This window comes from Drosophila navojoa, chromosome 2, assembly GCF_054131105.1.
Source record: "Drosophila navojoa isolate 15081-1374.11 chromosome 2, UAZ_NAV_1.0, whole genome shotgun sequence".
Classification (NCBI taxonomy): domain Eukaryota; kingdom Metazoa; phylum Arthropoda; class Insecta; order Diptera; family Drosophilidae; genus Drosophila; species Drosophila navojoa.
In genome coordinates this window covers 7261005-7276811 of record NC_142890.1, presented here as the reverse complement: position 1 = coordinate 7276811, position 15807 = coordinate 7261005, and the positions used below count along the sequence as shown (strand labels likewise).

General features: G+C 40.5%; 2 protein-coding genes across 3 annotated transcripts; one reads left to right on the top strand and one right to left on the bottom strand.

Moving 5' to 3' along the window:
* Nucleotides 1-1194: 1194 nt before the first annotated feature.
* l(3)L1231 (zf-C3Hc3H domain-containing lethal (3) L1231) lies at nucleotides 1195-13719 on the bottom strand. Of its 2 annotated transcripts, none has more exons than XM_030383958.2 (6): nucleotides 13461-13719; nucleotides 6251-6673; nucleotides 4117-6140; nucleotides 2889-4051; nucleotides 2715-2816; nucleotides 1195-2613 (listed from the first exon to the last, which is right to left on the bottom strand). In XM_030383958.2, the coding sequence occupies exons 2-6, from the start codon at nucleotides 6512-6514 to the stop codon at nucleotides 2300-2302; spliced, it is 3867 nt and encodes a 1288-aa protein (XP_030239818.2). In that variant the 5' UTR covers nucleotides 6515-6673; nucleotides 13461-13719; the 3' UTR covers nucleotides 1195-2299. The 2 variants fall into 2 exon arrangements, with proteins under 2 accessions (XP_030239818.2, XP_030239821.2); XM_030383961.2 differs by lacking the exon at nucleotides 13461-13719 and adding an exon at nucleotides 12726-13081.
* Nucleotides 13720-14047: 328 nt separating this feature from the next.
* LOC115562435 (serine protease ea) lies at nucleotides 14048-15785 on the top strand. The gene is made up of 4 exons (XM_030383966.2): nucleotides 14048-14448; nucleotides 14512-14690; nucleotides 14742-14919; nucleotides 14997-15785. Exons 1-4 carry the CDS (start codon nucleotides 14379-14381, stop codon nucleotides 15698-15700), a joined length of 1131 nt encoding a protein of 376 aa, XP_030239826.1. The 5' UTR covers nucleotides 14048-14378; the 3' UTR covers nucleotides 15701-15785.
* Nucleotides 15786-15807: the final 22 nt, after the last annotated feature.

Below are 15807 nucleotides of genomic sequence, written 5' to 3'. Positions count from 1 at the left end.
GTATATGTATTTCTTTTTTTGTTTAATATTTTTTTCGTTTATAATAATTACACAAATTAGATCACAAAAATGCATGTAAACTACAAAAAATGGTTTGAACTTCGAACCGAAAATAAAAATTAAAAATTCCACAACTTTGTGAACCAATCTTTGCTTTTGGCCGAGTTGCAACGTGGAGGAGTTATTTTTTGGATGGGCCGCTTCAATCTTCTCTCAACAAATACATCTTCACATATTCTTTATAAAGAACTGTATGAAGAAACGACTCGTTTGAATACAAAAAGTAAATAATAATAATTCAATTTATATTGAAATGAATACATTGTTTTTAGCTTCGCAAAGAATTTTGTTCGCGCTACTTGCACAGCAAAAAAAAAGTTCGTTTATATATATATATATATCTATCCCTATATATGTAAGCTAGTTGCCAACTAAAGTGAACTTAAGTTAAACTAAATTAATGCCAAAGATCAATCAAATCAAAACAGTACATATGAAGAGACAGAGATAGATAGATAGAAAGAGACAGAGAGAGAGAGAAAGAGAGGATTATTATACATGTGTTTAAGATAATTGTATATAGTTATATATGTATGTATATATAAGTATGTATATATATTACAGTTTTGTCTACTAAGTTTAAAGTACGAGTGGTTCCCTTCTCTTGTACACGTCCATAACGAAGATCCTCAATGTGCGATGCCGAGGCATGATGTAAATCGAATGCTTCATGCATATATATATATGTATATAATTTGATGTATTCATATTTTGTTTTTATTAAACGGTTTCTCTCATTTAATACTTGCAAAGATGACAAATGAAATATTACAATGGATGGGTGTAAGTCGATGTCAATGTATGTGTACGTGTCTGTGTGTGTATGTGCGAGGTGGGCGTGTAGATTGGGGCGTTAAATGATTTATATTTAAAGCGTAACAGTTTTCTTGTATGTATTTGTGGATACATCATGTGTGTATGTGTGTGTGTTTTGTATATTACTTAAGCTAAATAATTTTACATTTCAGTATATAAAGTATGTATATAACTCTATTTAATATGTAATCGTTAATTTACATATGTATGTAGTACGTAGACCAAAGATCGAAAAGTAAAAAATATCTTCAAATATATGAAAATTGAATTACTTAATCCTTTAAATCAACTACGAACAAAATCATATTTGCATTTGTATTTTTGTTGTTTTGCTTGTTTGTTTTTGTTTTTGTTTTTTTTTTCTGCAAACTTAAAAGTCAAGTTGCATTTTGATTTTGTCAGTTGGTTTCATTTAAATTAAAGCTTACATAGGTCTGTGTATTATATATATATATGTGTGTATTATATATATATATATATAATTTATACATATATTTATGTATATGTATGTATATTTAGTAATACGATTCGCGGTTTCAAACTATGTAATCCCTTGTACGTTTTATATATATATATATATGTGTGTTTGTGTGTATTTGTTTGTGTGTAAAAAACTTAAATTCTTTTTGCTTCTGCTGCTGTTGTTGTTATATTTCTCATTTTTAAGGGTTTTTGATGTAAATGCGCCTATAAAAACAAAAACTAAACAAATTCTATGCCTATTTAGAACTTAAGTCTTCTATGCGATATTTAGCATTTCTTTCACGCTTTCAAATTCAAATTTTTTGCTAAGATTTCCTACGTTCGTTTCATTCATTTCTCTCTTTTACTCTGTGGGCGTGTTTCTGTGTGTGTGTGTGTTTACCTGCTTTCTACATTTCCTTCACAATTTGATAATTCTTAAATGTTTTGTTGTACTAACTGATCAAATTAAGTTATTAACTTTAACGCTAAGGTTCCACGCGAATTTACATTTTACTTTCTTGTAATTATTTATATTTTTAATTTTTTTTGCTTTTGTTATAGTTTTTTGTTCTTTTTTTTTTTGTTTTTTGAATTTTTCATTGGAATTTTTTTTTTGCAATAACACGAATTAATTATATGATGCTTCAGTTATATAATATATGTATAGCATACTATACATACAAACATATATAGAAATGTATTCTAGACAAGAAATTGGAGTAGAGTGAAATTGCAAAGCTTCTCCGATGGCCAAACAAGGAAATTTTGGCAAATATAGAAAACATAAAAAGTGTCATCAACATTTGTTGAGAAATTTAGTTCGATTTTCTTTCAATGTGATTTCTTATCATTTTTCATTTAAGATCTAAAAGATTTCTGTCGAAAGAACTTTTGGAAAAAAAACGACGAGCTACACAGACTCGTTTGAAGCGTATACACAAGTGCGGCTTAGGCCAATTTAAGTCTGTACCAGGCCGCGTATATCCGCGACGGAGGCCGCCGGCGTGCAGCTGTTGGAGCTGGATCCGGCAGCACCGTTGCTGCTACTGTTTCCGCCGCCGCTGCTATCGACAAAGAGCGTGGATGCATCAATGTCGGATGCGTTCGGCGAGTTCATTACAGCGTTCACAAGCAGATCATCGTCCACGTCGAGGAAATCGTTAAGGAAGGCGCTGTCGTGCGCAGTATTGCCGATTGTCTGCTGGAGACACTTGAGGTTCTTATCGGCAATCTCGAGCGCGCGATCCATGGCCTCGCACTCGGCTTGTTGCACTGCAGCAGAGCACAGCACAGGTGGCGCATTGGCGGAGAGGTGCACACATTAATTAGTACAATGAAAAGCAGAGTTAACTTTGTTATTATGAAATACACACCAGATTGAAATAACTCGTTGAACGCATCCTCCGGCAGCGTATCAAACACATTTACCAAATCGTGCTCCTCCAGCAGATGGGCGCCATTCAATGCTATATCATCTGGAAGAGTTGAATTGGAATAGTTAACAATTGACCGCTTTCGAATATAATGCGAATATGTTCTCCACTTACCAGCATCATTAGCGCCTATCAGCTCCGACTCACTCAGACCGCCCAGGCCCGTATCCTCGGAGCTGGCATAGGCCGAACTGTTCTCGCAGATGCCAAACATATGCTGGCTCAGCAGATTTTCTGTGCTGGCCAACGCTGTGTTGGCATGATGCGATGCCACCTGCTGGCCCTGGCCGCTCATGGCATTGCCAAAAGCTGCATTGAATGAGGGAAAGCCGCAGCTAATGCTGCTGCTGCCGCTGTTGCTGTTGTTGTTGCTGCAAAAGTTTACACTATTGCTGTTGTTGCTGTTCATGTTGATGTTGTTGTTGTTGAAGTGCAAGTTGTTGTTGTTGTTGTTGTTGTTGTTGTTGTTGTTATGATGCAACTCGCTACTGGCAGCCGCCAGCTGTGCCACAATCTGGCTAATCTCATCGGCCTTGAAATTAGCATTGGCCAGCAAATTAGCATCTAGCTGCTGCGTCTGCTGCTCAGCCTCGCTCTTAGGCAGCAGCATCTGCGGATACTGCTGCTGCTGCTGTTGCTGCTGCTGCTGGTAATCGCTGAGCGGTGCCAACGCTGGAGGTTTTATGGACAGCTGTGGCATAGTCATCACAGGCGCTGCAGGTGTGTAGGGCTGCTGGGCCGAGTGAGACATGGCCGACGATTGCGAATTGCTCGCAATGGACTCCAGCGAGGTGGTGCTGCTCTTACGCTGCAGCACCGCGGACACTGGCGGCAATACAGGTAAGGTGGTGTTAGCGACTGCGGCTGGCTTTTTGGCACGCTTTTGCGGACGGCCAACGGGATTGGCATTTGGATTCGTTTTGCGCTTGCGTTTATTAGCCACTGGTCCATTCGCAGTCACCGCTGGCACAGGGCCCGGCACAGCAGGCGTGGGTGCCGGCTTGGGCAGTTGCACTGCCTTTGCCCGTTGCTGCGTTTTCTGCACCTTGGACTGCACCTCAATGCCGTGTCGCAGGTGACTGTGAGCCGGGCACAATGCCAGTGTGTGCAGCACATCGAAGACGGGCGCCTGACAGGCCACCCCATCCATACGCCAAGCGACGCACGGCTGGAACAGCTGCTGCGTCGTATTGTTGACAATGTGTCGCTCGCAGTGGGCAGCCATGCTGAGCGTGGGTTGCTTGCACGCAGCCACCAGGCAGCGATTGCCAACGCCACTGCAAATATACAGAGTTCATTTATTTTACATACATTTGGATATAATCAGTTTGAGTGCACTTACATGCCCTGCTCCTGGCTCGCATGGTCCCCGTACTTAAGAATTAGATTCTGAACACATTGCAGTCGCTGACGTGCCGCACGCATCGGCAGCTCCTGCAGCGGGCGCGTCGACAGCAACTGCAGCGCCTGACGACGCAGTACACCTTTGCGTAGAGCAATGCGCTCCTCGCGATTGCTCAATCCAGGCTGTGGCTCCTCGTCCATATATTGACCAGCATGGAACCAACGTGTTTGAAAGCAGTATGGAACATCGAACTCCAAAGGTTCGTTCTCGTTGAATAACACTGCATTCCGCTTGGTTGCTGCCGGCGGCACTTTTCGACGCCGCGACACGGTGCTAGTCGATGTTGGCTCTAACGCTGGAGCTGCCGAAGCAGCCGTTGCTGATGCGGTTGCTGTCTGCTCAACTGTTGTAATCGGCGGTGGCGGTGCAGGTGGAGCCGGGGCCGGAGCTGGAGCTGGAGCTGACGGCGGAGCAGAAGTGGCCAGTGCAGCATTTTTATTATTTGTTTTGTTGGCTTTTCTGCAGCCAGTGCCTGCTGCTGCCTGCGCTTTGCGTTTCGGCGCTGCAGCCTGACTGACAACAGAATTGGCCACTTTGGAAGACGTTTGTTCATATTGAGTGCTGGCTATAGGTGCTGCTGCTGCTGCTGCTGCTGTGGCTGCTGCTACTCCAGTTGTGAGGGCGGGTGTGATAACTGTTGCCATTGCCGCTGCTGCTGCTGTGGCTGGCGGTGCACAAAGATTGCTCAACTGTGGCGTTGACGGCGGCGTGGGCGGCGTTGGCGGTGTTAATGGCGCCACAGCGCCCAGCTTCATCATTGCCGACTGCTGCTGGCCAATGGCGACTGCTGGGCGTGGCGGTGCTTGCGCAGCTGCTCCAGCGCCACCCAAAAGATCGGGTGGCTTCCGAAAGATGACATTGACGGGAATCTCATTGAGATCGTTGTCATCGCTAGCATCGGCGGAATGTTTTTTTGTTGTTGCAGCAGCAGTTGCAGGTGTTGCTGCTCCCGCTCCTGATGCTGCTGTTGCTGCAGTATTGAAAACCGTTAGCGGAGGTGGATGCGTTAGATTGTAGACGGCAAACGGTGTCGTCCCCTTGTGCAGCGACTCAACAATGTTGTTGTTGGAATTCTGACAAGCCAGCGGCAAGGATTTCTTTTTCTTCAGACATTCTACCTTCTGCAAGTGCTGCGCCAGCGTGGTGTGATGGAACTTTGACGGCGGCAAAGAGCCGCCTTTGGGCGGGGACATCGCCGCTGATGCGGCTGATAGAGGCACCACGATGGGCGATACCATGGCGGTCACAGCTGCTGTCGGCGGCGCATTAGCCGTGGGTGAGGGTAACGAGGCGGGCGATGTGGGCGGGCTGACCAGCGCTGTGGCAACGGCAATGTTGGACTGCTGTTGCTGCTGCTGCTGCTGCTGTTGCTGGAGCTGCTGCTTCTGTGTGGTATCCAATATGAGCGGCGTTTGCCACAACGAAGGCGTGTGCGTATATAGCGGCGGTGGCGGTGGTGGCGGATGTGGTGCTGGCTGCTTTGTAATCAATTTAGTTTGCTGTTGCTTCAGTTGCTGCTGCTGCTGTTTTTGCTGCTGCTGCTGCTGCTGTAGTTGCTGCTGTGGACGTACCACACAAACGTTGGTGGCACGTTTCGGCGACGCTTGCGACTGCAACTGCAACGGCGACTGCAATTGCAGCTGCGACTGTGACGTTGGCTGCCTTTGAGATTGTGTGACATTATTGAAATTCGTTGTTGTTGCTGCTGCTGCTGCTGCTGCACCCAAAGACGCCTGCGCCTTTGTTGTTGCTGCTGCTGCACGCGCTGTTGCTACAGTTGCTGGCGCTGCCGCTGCTGTTGTTGCTGTTGCAGTGCCATTCAACTGCGCAATGGGCACTGTTGTTGCAGCAACAATGCTCGCTTTTTTGTTTGCAACTCTCTTGCTATTGTTGTTGTTGTTGCTGCTGCTGCTGTTGCAATTTCTGCCGTGCTGCGCTTCACTTAAGCGGGCTCGCGATTTCTACAACAATATAAAGGTGTGTGTGCGTGTGGGTGTGTGAGTGAGTGAGGGCATTGTTTTGGTTTAATTCGGCTTCGCCTTGACATGGCTTGGCTCAGCTTTAGTTTTACCTGTGCATTAAATAAAATTGGCGGTGTCGCTGCAATAGTCTCTGTGAATACATAGGGATCCTCAGGCGGGTTCGTTTTGGCAGCAGCAACACCAATGTTATGCTCCACAATCGCTGGATTCGGCGTTGTTTTAGCTGCTGTTGGTGTCGATGTGCGCTTTGCTGTTGTTGTTATTGTTGTTGGTATTGGAGTTTTGGCTGCTGTTGCTACTGTTGCTGTCGCTGCTGCTGCTGTAATGAATCTTGACGCTTGCTGACATGACATGTCCAATTTGCAGCCGTTGCCGTTGTATTAGCTATTGTCGCTCTTCCGATTACACTTCTGCTGCTTCTTCGCTTCCCCTTGGTATTGTGCAGTTGCTTGTGGAGTGAGTAAGTGAGTGTATATATATTTATATTCGCCGCCTGGCTTTTGTTATTTGATCTGTAATAGATAACAAACAGTTAGTATAGTCATTGAAATGGAGAAAACCACTGCTGATAAAGCAAAGAGCGGCATTTTCAATCGGGCGTTGTCACGTGTGCTCTTTCCAAGCGCACACACTTAAACACAAACACACACGCATACACTCACACGAAAATACAAAAAAAAAAATTGCTTAATATGCAAGTTCTTTTTTCGAGAGTAATCGCTAGTAGATACCCTTGTCACAGATGTCCATCAAATGATTCTTGATTGCAATGCAACTTTTATTTCAGAGAAGCTACTCAATAATCGATATCGATATCGAGCAATCATATTATGATTACTTGCAATGATATCGGAGATGTTTTCTTTTCCGTTTTCTCATACATCTGCACTGAACTCAGTACAGAGCAATAGATGTCTCTCTCTCTCTTTCTAGCTAACTTAAACACACATACATATACACAGGCGCACATGTGGAACAAGCTGCAATAACAATAAACAAAGTGACTCAAGCGAGAATGTTACAGTTATCAAAATATAATACACGACTATGGAAAGTACCCTGCACTACACTTTTATATTGACCCATTAATGTATAAATATAATAATAATAATAATTTGTAGATGTATATACATATGTATATATATATATATATGTATGTATAAATATTTTCATTAGTATTATATGACATTATATTTGCCCATCATACCCCATACAGGGTATTTATAAAAGGGCATGAAAACAAAATATTTGTGCACATATGTACATATGTATGTACGTGCACATATGTATGTATGTTTGTTTATATGTATATCCCGAGTCAATAAATCGGTTTGCTTGCGATCCGCTGTAAACCAATTCAAGCGAATCGCGCACTTTCTTCTTTGCCATCGTCGCCGCTTCGGCATCGCGAGAAATAGAGACAGAAGACAAAGTGCTGATAAAAACACAAAGCGAAATTTGCAATTATCAAAATACATATAATAATAATAATAATAACGAACTCTCTCACACCATAGCTAATCACATACGCATACGCTCACGCACACACTTAAGCACATATACGAGTGCAGTGAGAGAAACTGTTATTGTCACAAGCGAATTCAGCAATAGCAACAAACCGCGTACACAAATTTGCATGCCAAACGAAAACTGAAAACGGGAACAGAAACAATTGCGAGTGTAGACATATGATATGCACACACACACACACACATGTATGCAGATATGCGCATTCGTTTGTGTATAATCAAACGAAATGAAAGCGAGCAACAATTATTGACTGCGCAGCTACAAAAAACAAAAACAAGAAAGCAAAACAAATCAAGTTCAGAAAACTTAAATATGTACATATGTATGTATGTATTTCTAATCAAATCTGAGACGTTTTCAATTGCGTTTTATATATCGAAAAAAAAGTTACTTATCAAACATCAGTTTCTAAAATATCACAAAGCCGAAAATACGAAATTTGCGCATAGATAATGTCTGTTGACCCAAATCTTAAAATATGTGCATACGTACATACATACATATGTATGTATACATAAATACATACATACATATGTAGTATGTATTTATTCAAAAATTTACAAGTTGAAAATATGAATTTCGACTAATTCCTAGAAAGTCAAAAACAGTCAGAGAATATACATATGCATTAATGATAAGTCTTCTCTGAGTCATATGTATATTTAGTTATCATTTTTGGGTAAACATGCTCTTGACTAATCTCACTCAATTTAACTGTTTCTTACGAAATGAACTAAAAATACGTCATGATTATATTTATTTTCGAATAGAATATAACCAGTTCACTTCAATAGGCCATATACAATCTTCACTATAACTGTGCTAAAAGCTTGAAAACCATGAATACTATACTTGATAAATAAATAAATAAGTTTTTGCTAGAAATATGAAGTAAAACTGTTTAGATATAAGACCAAATGACACCTGTTAAGTGCAATATGATTATAACATGCATACGTTGATCGTCATGCGTATGTATACAATAAATTTACATATAATAATTTGCTTGTATATGTATTCATACATACATATAGTGTGTATGTGAGTAATTGCTAATATCAACAAGTAACTGACCATATGGCCAATTGAATGCAATTTAATGAACTGTAATAATTTACTTGTTTGGCTAGTTACAAGTTGAATGCAATAACATTTTGTATACACTCGCATTGATTAATATTATATAGATTATAATAGCCCCCAGGCCCTCTCTTCCTCTTCCTGCTATTCCTGCCTGTCTGCCTGCCACGGCTGCTGCTGCTTTGTTTACAATTCAACTCGTATTTCCAAAGAGTGAATAAACGTTTGTAGGTATTTTGCATTTGACAGTTCACATCGGATTGAATTGCATTGTACATATGTACATACATACATACATATGTTTTTTGTTTACATTTCCGAGAAAGAAGGAAATTATGAGACGGCAATCAAGCTGCATGGGCCGCCCACACTTACGTATGCAAGAGTTGATGTGATGAGTGCATGTGTGTGTGTGCATTTGTGTGTGTGCCGACGTGATAGTTTTGTTTATTATTTATTTACTATGCTGAGAAGTAGACGAAGACCAAAACTCTACACATACATATACATGCATACATAAATATGTACATATGTATGCTGAAGACGGCATTGAAAAATTTAAGGTTAAAATTTAGCGAATATGCTCAAAACAGAAATCAAACAAAAATATACTCAAAAGCAAACACGTTTGTATACATACGTATTCATATACACACATGCATATACACATAACATATATATATGTACATATGTATATAAAAATACGCATACATACAAACATTCAAAGCTAGGCAAAGGTTTTTGATCCTAAGCCGCAAAGAGAAACCTATGGCAATAACAAAAACAAGAAAAACAACAGCAACAAATGGATTTAGCGTGCACATAAAAAGAGAAGAAGAACCAAAGAAACATTCCGATAATTGCAAATAATGACTACAGTGAAGTTTGAAGTTGTTGTTGTTGATCATGTTGTTATTGTTGTTGCTGCTGTTGCTGTTGTTATTGTTGTTGCCGTATTCTGTTGTGGTTTCCACCGCTTCACACCCTGCCCCAATGTCCATCAACAACTTTTACGAGACTTGCCAACGGCTTTAGCCTTTTTTGGAGTTAAATGTTAACTGGTTTTTTCTTGTTTTTTTTTTTTTCTTCTTCTTCTTTTTCTTTCCAAGCGTTTGGAAACGCTCGAATGATGATAAAATGACAAAAGAACAAGCCAAACTCTTAACCCGTAATACCTAAACAAAAGAAGTCAAAGCAACTAGTATAAAACTTGTAAGTTCTACAAACTTCAGTAGAGTCTGCCTACCTAGTCTACAATCTGGAATCTGTATCTAGGCAGATCATACATACAGAGTTTGGGAATGGGTGCCTAACGCTTATACTATGCACGTATATACATGTATGTATGTATGTATAATAGCTAAAGCAATATACATACATATATGTATGTATGTACTATATAGTCACTTCCTCACACATCAAATGCTATATATGTATGTATTGTTTTAGAGCTGCTAATGCTAATATTGTAGGAGCTACAACTCTCTGAGCTCTCTAAGGCATCGAGAAGTAAATATTCATATGGTGTTAAAAAAAAGCTGTTAAGAGTTAAGAGACGGATATCAAACATCTCATAAATAGGACATTGACGTCTTTCAGAGTTGTGATATATCAATATACATACATACATATGCTGGTTTTTTTCATAAATAAAATCTAATAAAAATACACCAAACACTAAGACGTCCGGTCTGTTAGTGAGGCTTCAAAGGTAGGTAACCCGGATGGACGAGTGTTCGTGGGTGTGGATTATATTGAATGCTGTTAAAGTGCTTTCACAAAGAATGTTTTCGCTGCTTGAAACACAAATCTCTTCTGTCTTAAATTATACGACCTTCTTCTAAAAGAAGAAGAGGCAGTAAAAAGAAAAACCTTATACAAAATGTTTCTCTGTTGAATTATAAAGGTTGCATAGGCTGAAAGGTCTGCTGGTTAGACGAGCTATAGAGGCAGGCAGGCAGTCAAACAGACAGATAGACAGACGGATGGATAGACAGTCACGCAGGCAGGCAGGCAGGCAGAAAGCCGGTTGAGAGGTTAATTGAGAGCGCAAAGCGTTCGCATCGTTACGCTTAACGCTCCGCAGCTACAGTGAGTGGAACTCTTTGCTAAATAGTTTCCAGTACAGAGTATAATGGCCTAACTAGTAGTATCAAATTAAAATGTTTTATGCACATACAAATGTCCTACACATATGTACGTATGTATGTGTACAAATACATACATATGTATAGAGATATCTGTGGTTGGCAACGCTTGAAGAGCGAACAATGAACTGTCGTTCTTTTGTGACAGCTTTGCGTAAATTATGTATGGATTGCGGTGAAAGAGCAGAGCTGGGAATTCTAGTTCAACTTCATGAAAGTTCATATAAACAGAACATGAGCTATCTGTGATTTTTACAACATTAAAATGAGAGAGAAATAACATTAACCTGATGCATAAGTCATTGAATAACTGAACTGATTCGAATTACACCTCAATGAATCGGATCGGGTGGTTTGCTAGAAGGAAACATGTTAATGAAAACATGAACGATTATTATCAACATATAAGATATAGATATATCTTTACATGAATATGCAAACATTAACATTATCCTGTTTTCTTTATAAGCAATTTAATAACTAAACTGCTTCGATGCATCCACCAATGAGTAGAATCAGTTTGATTGTTTCTTTCAATGACCCGTTCAATTGAACTTATTCCAAGCGAAACGGCGCAACTCTAGGGACGAGCTGGAATGGAAACAGCATCCGTCGCGTAGTCACGTTGTGGTTATTGACGCACATACTACAATAAAATGCACACAGAACGCACATATACAAATATACATAAATATATACATAGTTATTGCAAGTGCAGGAAACCCGAACCCGTTTGTTTCCTTCATAACCGGAAACTGAAGGCTAAATGTGTAAAAGAAAAAGCACAAAATAAACGTGAATACTTATGTACGGCTGCATATACATATTTATATACTTATGCATACATAAATGTATATGTATGCATGTATTTCTGTTGCTGACGACGACCGCAACGAAGCTGTGCCAAACGGCAGATGTAAGCAAAGCAAAGAGCGCCAACAGGCACAGACACGGTCTGTCAGTGTGTGGGACGTGCCCGTTACTTCCCACTTCAGTTTTCAACATATGCTTTATTATTTTACACTATTTTATTTTATTTTTTTCTTCTTTCTTTCTTTTGTACTGTTGTTTTTATAGCCTGGACAGCTGCACAACACTCTTGCATATGTATTCCAAAATGTAACTGCACAGGTATACATAAGTATGTAATAAACACATGCAGACCCAAACACTTCACACATATGACTGTATTTTGCGGCACCTATGAGTGCCGTTACAGAAACCGCTGTCTCTGTCTTACTCGCGTAAGTTTTATTTCATGGTCTAAACGCGATATTTTGGCAACTCACACACACACGTAAACTTAAACACGATTGCCATGATGATTATTGCGAAACGTAATTATCACCGCCTGGTACATCACAATGCATACACAGCCGCACCCGTATATAAGATGCTTTTGCAACCGTATTGGTAGGGGCGATAATAAACAAATCAACAAAACAAAACAAATTAGAAATTCTCGTGTAAATGAACTTTTAAAAGAAAGCCGTTTTGCAAGCTATGGCTTTAGTATTTATTTAGCACAGTATTTTTATTTCACTTGTTTCATTATTTACTGCCCGACAACCCTTTGTTTTTTTTTTTTTTTTTTTTCATATACAAGCATATGTATGTAAAGCGCACTTGAAATTCGACAATGCCGGCAATTTTATTCGTTTTGCTTTATATTCAGCCGAGGCGACGTCGCCCTTTTTTGTGCCTTCTTTTTCTTTCACATCTTTCACTTCCACACAAAAACAGCTAAACAGAGAGCGACACACCCATACCAGCGCGGTCAGTACACCACCATCGCTGCACTCATTACCTTGTACATATGTTGATTGTACTTGTTTCTGCTTATTTCAATTATCACTATAACCAAAATGATCTTCAAATTTTCAGCATTTCTTTATAATCAACGATTCATTTCTTTCTTTGCTATATGCGCCGTTCAAAGTTTGTTTTTAGCGTTGATTTGCCTCAAAACAAGAATGCGTCACAAGCAGTGCAAACACAGACCTACACACACTCACACAAAAACACAACACATACATACATAAACAAGCACACAGCGGCAGCAGCAACTGAGAGAAAAAATTTACCCAACCGTCTGATGACGAGTCAAACGTCAAACTGGCGCCGCAGCGACGCGCGCAATATACTTGGTTTTGTTGTTTTAGGTACCCTCCCAAGAGCAGGGTTACCGCATAGTTTACTGAATCTTTTGGTAAAATTATTAAAAATCAAAATTAGGTAAAGTATGCAATAACGTTACATAATTTATTTTGAAAATAAATATAAAGTTTTGATCAATTTTGATGTTAAATTTGGCTTAAAACACATAATTTATAAATTTTAGCCTGCAGCTCGACAACTCTAGACGGTTGTTGTTCCGCGCTCTTTGCTTCTGTTTGCATTTGCGCTCACACATACACACTAGTCCAAGCTATTCAGCGCTCTCAACACTCATGCACCATAGCTCGTACAAATTCACCAACACTCTCGCACGCACGCACACAAAGTCAACCTGATACATTGCCAATTACGCCAGCAAACAGACCTGGGAATTTTTTGCAGAAAATTTTTCCTTTGCACTATGATCACACTTTCAATTGCAATTTTCGACCTGAAATCTTTTGATAGCCAACTCAAAACAATCGACAGGCTGTAGGAAAATTTTTATTGATACACTTTATTGTGTTTTTATAGCTTGGGCATCGATTTAAATGCGATTATTTTATTAAATTTAATTTCTTCACGCGCCTGCGAACTTTTTGAGCGTGTGTGCGCATACGTGTAAAGTATGTTAACACAAATACAACGACATATGGATAACATTTTGCTGAACTGCTATTAACAGCGAACATTTACTCTTGTCTGGATCATTTTCTTTCAATCGTATTCAAATTTTTGGAAACCTATATGTGTATTTTGTGTTTAAAGTGTTTCGGGGTGACTTTAGTTATAGATTAAAAACCATAATTTAATATTTTGATCTTTAATTTGCGACAAAAGCTGCAAATGAACTGCTGTTTTGAATTTAACAGATGCTGTTAATGTGTAACAGGCCAACAGCGGACCGCTACTGTTTGTCACAAGTATTTCGTTTCTGTTCACAGTTACCGGACAGACGACGGTTACGTTTATCCCACTTGTAAATAATTTTGATTTTATTTCACATTACTCGGATATTAACGGTTACAATCAACTGTAGTGTTTAAAAGTTTCAAATCGAACGTAATAACAATTTGAATTTTCTTATGGTCACCCTGCCGGCCGTTCGACACATAAATGAAGCCACTTAATTTATGTTATCTGAAATCACGCTCTCTCTGTGGGAGACAGCAGCTTGGCTCAGAACTCGATCGTTCAGTCATAACACCAACTTGATTGGCGTCGTTTCAACAGCTTGGCCTGCCCATACACGAATATTCTAAACATTCCGACTGACTGTGTGAAAGCGTCTAACTATACAGGCATGGGAGTTTATTCAGGCAGGTTAGCAGCCATTGTTGCTGTCTGGGCGGTGACATTAAGCGCAGCAGCAGGTAATTATGGGATTTTTTAATAAACTCGTCTTTTGTGAGCTTAACACTGGGACTTATTTGCAGCCCAGCGGAAAGGAGACTGTTTGTCGCTCACCCGGAATGGACGAGTCACGGGCCAATGTATTCCTGTGCGCGAGTGTGAGTACTTCATGGGGATACTTTCTGCGCCGCCTGTTTCCCAGTCGGATAGGAATCTGCTCCGGGATAATCAGTGCAATCGACAACAGAATGGCAATATTAACGTAAGTAGTCAATAGATTTATGCAAATCCAAATTATTTATGTGTTGTTTAGGTGTGTTGCCCCATTCATGGTGTGGCTGGCGTAGGGCAAACGAGTAGAGATAGCTTGGGCGCTTTGACACATCCACTACTGCCTCGCGAATGCGGTGGGGTCAAATGGCAGCGCTCCAATGATACGGAAACGAAAATAAATGAGTATCCGTGGCTGGCGTTGATTGAGTATACGAAACGTGAGTAAATCACATTTATAATTACACTAATTGTGAGCTTAATTCTTATCATTGTTTTTTTCCCCCAAATTACGCAGCAAGCCAAGAGAAACTTCACGCTTGCGGCGGCGTTCTGATCAGCGAACGCTATGTTTTAACGGCGGCTCATTGTGCGTCTGGAAAGGCGATAAGCAACGGAGGCTGGCAAATGCGTGCCGTACGGTTGGGCGAATGGGATACGTTGACAAATCCGGATTGCCAGGTCAGTGGGGTGCCTATCAAAACGGAATGTGCTCCTCCTTACCAGGACGTGCTCATCGAAGAGGTCATTGTGCACCCGGACTATAACAAGGACAGCCCTAGTCAAACGTATGATATTGCAATGATACGATTGAAGGATGCGGTCAAGCTCAACAACTACGTGCAGCCCATTTGCTTGCCTAACCAGCAGCTGCACGCCGATGAGCTGGAAGATCTGGTTACGGAAGTGGGTGGCTGGAAGGCCACCTCCAGTTCGCGCCTAAGAAAGAATGAAGTAATCATTGAATCCATCGAAACCTGTCAAAAGCAATATGCCGCCCAAAATATACATATTATGGCATCCCAATTGTGCGGGTCTGCCAGAACCAATGAGTGCCATGGCAACGCTGGCGGTCCGCTTATGTTGTTAAAGAATAACGTTTATCTTCTTGGCGGTTTGTTGTCTTTCGGTCCTGTACCGTGTCCAAGTACTGGCTGGCCGGATATCTACACCCGTGTGGCTTCCTACATTGAGTGGATACATCGCAATCTAAAGGCCTGACCAATTGAATTATACAATTCTATATGTACTGGCGTTATGATTTTGGTAAAATATATAAGTAAACTTGGGTACAAAAAGTAACTGTGAGTCCGAAATTTATTCAAATT

Coding starts and splice junctions, on each gene's coding strand:
- LOC115562435 (XM_030383966.2), top strand. CDS start 14,379: ATGGGAGTTTATTCAGGCAGGTTAGCAGCCATTGTTGCTGTCTGGGCG. Junction 14,449..14,511: donor GACATTAAGCGCAGCAGCAG/GTAATTATGGGA, acceptor ACTTATTTGCAG/CCCAGCGGAAAGGAGACTGT. Junction 14,691..14,741: donor AACAGAATGGCAATATTAAC/GTAAGTAGTCAA, acceptor TGTGTTGTTTAG/GTGTGTTGCCCCATTCATGG.